Source organism: Musca vetustissima, unplaced genomic scaffold, assembly GCF_032173495.1.
Source record: "Musca vetustissima isolate MV318-11 ecotype Yass unplaced genomic scaffold, APGP_CSIRO_Mvet_v1 utg84291, whole genome shotgun sequence".
Lineage (NCBI taxonomy): Eukaryota > Metazoa > Arthropoda > Insecta > Diptera > Muscidae > Musca > Musca vetustissima.
The window spans coordinates 17,366-22,833 of NW_026885155.1; the positions used below are offsets into that span (position 1 = coordinate 17,366).

Sequence of the window (5,468 nt, forward strand, 5' to 3'; positions counted from 1 at the left end):
AAGAAATGTACACTTTTTCAATACATAGGGGGGCGGTACCAGAAGGAAATTACCAATAACACCCACCTTTAAACACGATATAGTTCTAGTAAAAAATATTAGATTAAGTTTGGGCCAATACGGATTATTCCTTCACAGGATATACATTTATATTTCAGCAAAATTTTGACCATTTGTAGGGGAGGTACTAGAAGGAGTTCTCTGATATTCTCCATCTTCAAACATGATTTAGGTTTGGAAGAAATATTGGGATGTGCAAAGTTTGGATTAAATCTGCAAACCTATTTTTAACTTAACGCACCAACCAGCCTTGCAGACATTTACCAGCCGGATAAACAGTTTAGACATAAGGCTGCGTGTATCCCACGACCAATGAGAACCCAAAATATAAAATTGGAGACAACTTGATTGAAATCCCCAAATTACATGATACCATATATATCCAATTATAATCCGAAACATAACCAATAAGGAAAGTTTAATAGACGTACGGGGCCGACTATATAATACCCTTCATCACTTTGGGTACATACAAGAGATGCTCATATGTACAATATCCTTTACATAGAATAGACATAGCATCTTTGGAAGATTATTGAAATAAAATCGGACGAAATTAACTGCGTGAAGTACATAGATATTTGAACTACATTAAACAAACCATACACATACCAATACACGTTATTTTACGTTTGATGTGGTACGTTATGCACAAATTCGTTCAAAGAGGACGAACTTTAGTTATTTGGCACGTAATTTTGATGATATCAGATGAAAATATATATGGAAGGTATATATCCAATGCGCTATGCTAAATTTCATGTAAAGCGAACATACATAGGCTCCTCCATTTGGACCATTTGCTTAAAATCGGACAAAAATATATAACATATCTTAACAACAAAATGTCGTGTAAATAGAACAGGATCTATGGTGCACCATTTACATAAAATGGGAGTAAAGTATATATGTCAGCTATATTTAAATCTGACCCAATTCAACAAAATTTCTTGGACGTCAATATGCAGTAATTTCAGTACGCCGTGCAAAATTTTGTATCAATCGGACAAACATTAACAATATGGTGAATCATCATTTATATAAAATCAGACGAAAATGTTTATGGGAGCTATATCTAAACCTGAACCGATTTCAACAAAACTTCATGGACGCCAATCTCCAGTAATTAACCGGTCATCACATTCCAAACGGTGGGTGTCATTCCTTACTAGATCCCGAAGTTCATGCAAAATTTCGTTAAATCGGTCCATGAACTTATCAAAACAGAAAGACACACATAATTACAACGAGTCATATAATGTGAAGAAATGCGGGCCAAACTTCACTTTCAATATCCCATAACATTTTTATGTTGGATGTAAAAGTTGAACAGATAATAAATGCGACATGTGAATTTTTACAAAAAAATCCATACCATTCAATTTGTCGGTCTGCATATTATTTTACCTTTTTGGATGAAATTAGCATCTTAATGTCCCGAAGGCATGGGAAAAATGTAGGTAGAAGAATACCATATTTCGGAAACATAATCTCAATATATAAGTCATCTATACTATGGACCGAGATAACATTCTGAAATGTCGCAGCGAATATAACTATGTAAACATTTCAAAATCCACCAGGAAATTTTAAAACCTTGTTTCTAAATTTGTACGTGAAAATCCAGATTCCATTCCTAGGTATTCCCAGATAAAATACGGAAGAAATCGGGGAAATACGAGTGATATTATCTGTAAAGGTCTGGAAGGAATGCAAATCTGTGGAAGTTTTTAAGCAATGCCCACTCTATATCTTTCCGAACCAGATCTGATAGTCAAAGAATTTGTAAAGCTTTTATATACAATTTAAAGTAAATACCGATGTATAATTTTTATTGGAAATTCCATAATCGAGCTTCTTGCGGAAACCTTTTTAAAAGTCGAATGTAAAGAAATGAATACATAAAACACTCCAAGGGTCTTTTCAACTGGCGTCTGCTTTAATACCATATATTTTTAACAATAATCCCTACATAAACCTCAGCTCAATGTTGTAAAGTCGAAGTGTGGAGATTTCCACGGAAATACAATACAATTTCCGATATTTGGCCAAAACTTGGTAAAACTGGAAATTTCACCTAGAAATAATTTGAATTATAGATATATGCTTTGAATATAAATATATCTCTAGGAAATTTGTTATATATAGGAGTGGGTATTCGACCAAAATTATTTGTAAATTAGGGAAATATTCCAATGTCCATCAGTTTAATAATCGATCACTCAAAGCGTTTATGTTATATAAATCTTTGGAGTTTTCACGGAAATCCCCATAAAATTCCCGCATACTCTTCTACATTGGGAATGAATTTTCTACTAAACTTTTAGTGTGAAGACTTTCAGGGAAATTAAATTACATTTACTATACATCATTGATCAGGAAAAAATTCTGAAAGTATCCCAAAACTTGATAAAACTGGAATTTCCATAATAAAATAATATAAAACATGTATATACTTTTTCCATATAAATATATCAATATGATACTGGTTATATATCTAGGATGGGATATACGTCCAAGGTTATTTATAAATTAGAGAAATACTCCAATGTACTTCAGTCTAAGTATCTTTCACTCAAGGCGTTTTCACAGAAATTCCCTTAAAATCCCCACTGTATATTCTACTACACCAGAAATTAATTTTCCACTTCATATATATAATTCCAACGTTTCTTGTAATTGAGATCAATTATGATCAACAAATCTCCAATTTTAAAACTCCACAAAGGAAACCTATACAAATTTTAAAAATGATCCTTCATACCTTTGTATGAACATAAAATTTTTGCAAGATCCTTGACAATTTTGCATGGCATTTCTGTTTGGCACATGTCATAGCAGCAGATTTGCAACAGATGATCTGCGTATATCTATTCCGATATTGTAATAAGAAAATTTCCCTTGTTGCATATTGGGAAAATTCGCCTATTTCTCCCCCTCTTTCATGCGGTGCAGCGACAATTTGATTCCCTTTCCCACTTTTTTACCTGACTGCTCGTTCACCTATCTGGCCCGCCAGCCAGCCAGCCAAAATGTTGATATTATTTTCGCTATTATTCGTGTTGTTGTTGTTGCTATTGTTAGTTGTTTTTGTAAAATGCTTTTTGCTTGGAGATGAATTTATGTGCGATATCGAGACGTAAACGACGCATGATTTCTTTGATTAACATCACATTGAGGGATTCTGACGTATTTTCCATTTGTGAAATAAGAAAACTTCCCAATCGCTCATACTCCCATGCACACAGATACACTCACACATGCATACCTACACTGAGTAATGCACACGCACATGCCATGCCACCAGATTTGTGTGAGTGTGCATTTCTACTTCCCTCGGTTGTTTTATTGTTGTTGTTATTGTATGTGCGGTGGACGTTGTTGCACGGTGTGTGCATCGCTCAGCTCAGGTAGCCGAACACCCAACCACCGGCAGCAGCCCTTTTTGGGTGAAGTTACAAATTAAGGGAATGGGAAATTCTTTGATGTCAACAAGAATCCAAAAAACACACAAAAGAGGGAGAGTGTGTGAGAGCGTAAGTAAAAGAGAGAGGGAGAACATAATCATGTGTGTGCCGCTGTGAAAATCCACCACCTTTGCTCGGAGTTTGCCGGATATAAAAGGAGGCGCAGAGAGCTAACCTGTCATAGCAACACAAACGCTCAAACAGTGAACATCACAAGCGAACTCATCCAAATACAATTTTATTATTTTTTTGATTTCGGAAAAAATTACGATCTAAATTCAGTGAATAACAACGAACACATACGGATACGAAAAAAATACAACAACTTTTTTGTTTTCGGAATTTTATTTTGTTCAATTTTACGTTCAATCACAAAAAACACAACACACACAAAAATGGCTGCCAACTACAAAAGCTGCCCATTGAAAAAACGTCCCATCATCTACGTCAAGGATGAACAAGAACTCCAGCAACAACAACCAGCATCCAGCGAGGTGTATGAACAAATCGAAGCCTTGGCTTTGACCAAAAACTCCTCCTCCAACTCGGTGCGCTCTGCAGCTGATGATCAGCCACAAGATTTGTCACTGAAACGCAAGGCTAACGACAGTTTCGAGGATTATGTCGTACCAGTCAAGCGTGAATGTGTCCTAAATCTTTCGAGCAAATCATCAGCCCCAGAAGCTGCCACAGCTTGGTTCCAGCCTCCCCAATCGCCAGTCATGGATTTGTCTAACAGCTCAGCCATGTTGTCGCCACCAGCTGAAGTTGATTCCAGCATGGAATACCAGCCCAGCGATATCCATTTGCGTGGCTTGACCGCCAACACCACTGGCTACACCACCAATCCCTATCAATCGGCTTTCGTGATGGCTGCTGGCTGCAATCCCATGACCGCCTTGTGGAATACCTATCAACCTAACTTGGCTGCCATCTTCCCCTCTCCAGCTTCATCGATTGCCTCGGCTGCCTCACCCAGATCCAACTACAGTTATCAACACATTTCTCCCCCCTCCAGCCCTGGCTCAGAATTGACCTCCGAACCTGAGGATTTGTCGGTACGCAACGATATTCCATTGCCAGCCTTGTTCCACATGTTCGATGAGACCCCCAGCCACAGCTCTGGAGTATCGTCATTCTCTTCAGCTTCATCGGTCTACTCACACAGCAGCTCCACCAGCAGTGGCTCCTCGTCCAGCGGCAACTCATCTGCTTCATCACAGAATGCCAGCAAGAACTATCGCTTCAAGTGTGACAAATGCAACAAAATGTACTCCACCTCCATGGGTTTGTCCAAGCACCAACAGTTCCATTGCCCCGCAGCTGAATGCAACCAGGAAAAGAAACAACATGCCTGCCAGGATTGTGGTAAACTCTACACCACCATGGGTGCCTTGAAGATGCACATTCGCACTCACACCTTGCCCTGCAAGTGCCCAATCTGTGGTAAGGCCTTCTCACGCCCATGGCTCTTGCAAGGACACATTCGCACTCACACCGGTGAAAAGCCATTCCAATGCCCTGACTGCCCACGCTCATTTGCCGATCGTTCCAACTTGCGTGCTCATCAACAAACCCACGTCGATGTCAAGAAATACGCCTGCAAAGTGTGCAACAAATCCTTCTCCCGCATGTCCCTGCTGAATAAACACACCAGTTCCAATTGTACCATTACAATTGCGTAAACTGACTCGCCTCATCTCAGCCAAGCCGCAAAAATCGCCCGACAACTCTCAAACATTCCGCTGGAAAGGATATCATCGTTAACTATTTGATCTTTTTTTAATTTTAACAAATTTTTTATTAAAATATTTTTTTTAGTTTTTAATTTTAAACAAACCACAAGCAAAACAAACAAACAAACAAACCTCAATTAGTTTTTAAAAAACCCCCCAGTTTTAAGGAAGACAATAATCTATCATTTATAGAGATACTCATAGT

General features: G+C 38.1%; 1 protein-coding gene across 1 annotated transcript; it reads left to right on the forward strand.

Annotated features, from left to right (window-relative positions):
- Nucleotides 1-3,902: 3,902 nt before the first annotated feature.
- LOC133332280 (protein snail) lies at nt 3,903-5,212 on the forward strand. Its single transcript, XM_061540682.1, has one exon. It carries the CDS (start codon nt 3,923-3,925, stop codon nt 5,210-5,212), a length of 1,290 nt encoding a protein of 429 aa, XP_061396666.1. The 5' UTR covers nt 3,903-3,922.
- Nucleotides 5,213-5,468: the final 256 nt, after the last annotated feature.

Coding starts and splice junctions, on each gene's coding strand:
- LOC133332280 (XM_061540682.1), top strand. CDS start 3,923: ATGGCTGCCAACTACAAAAGCTGCCCATTGAAAAAACGTCCCATCATC.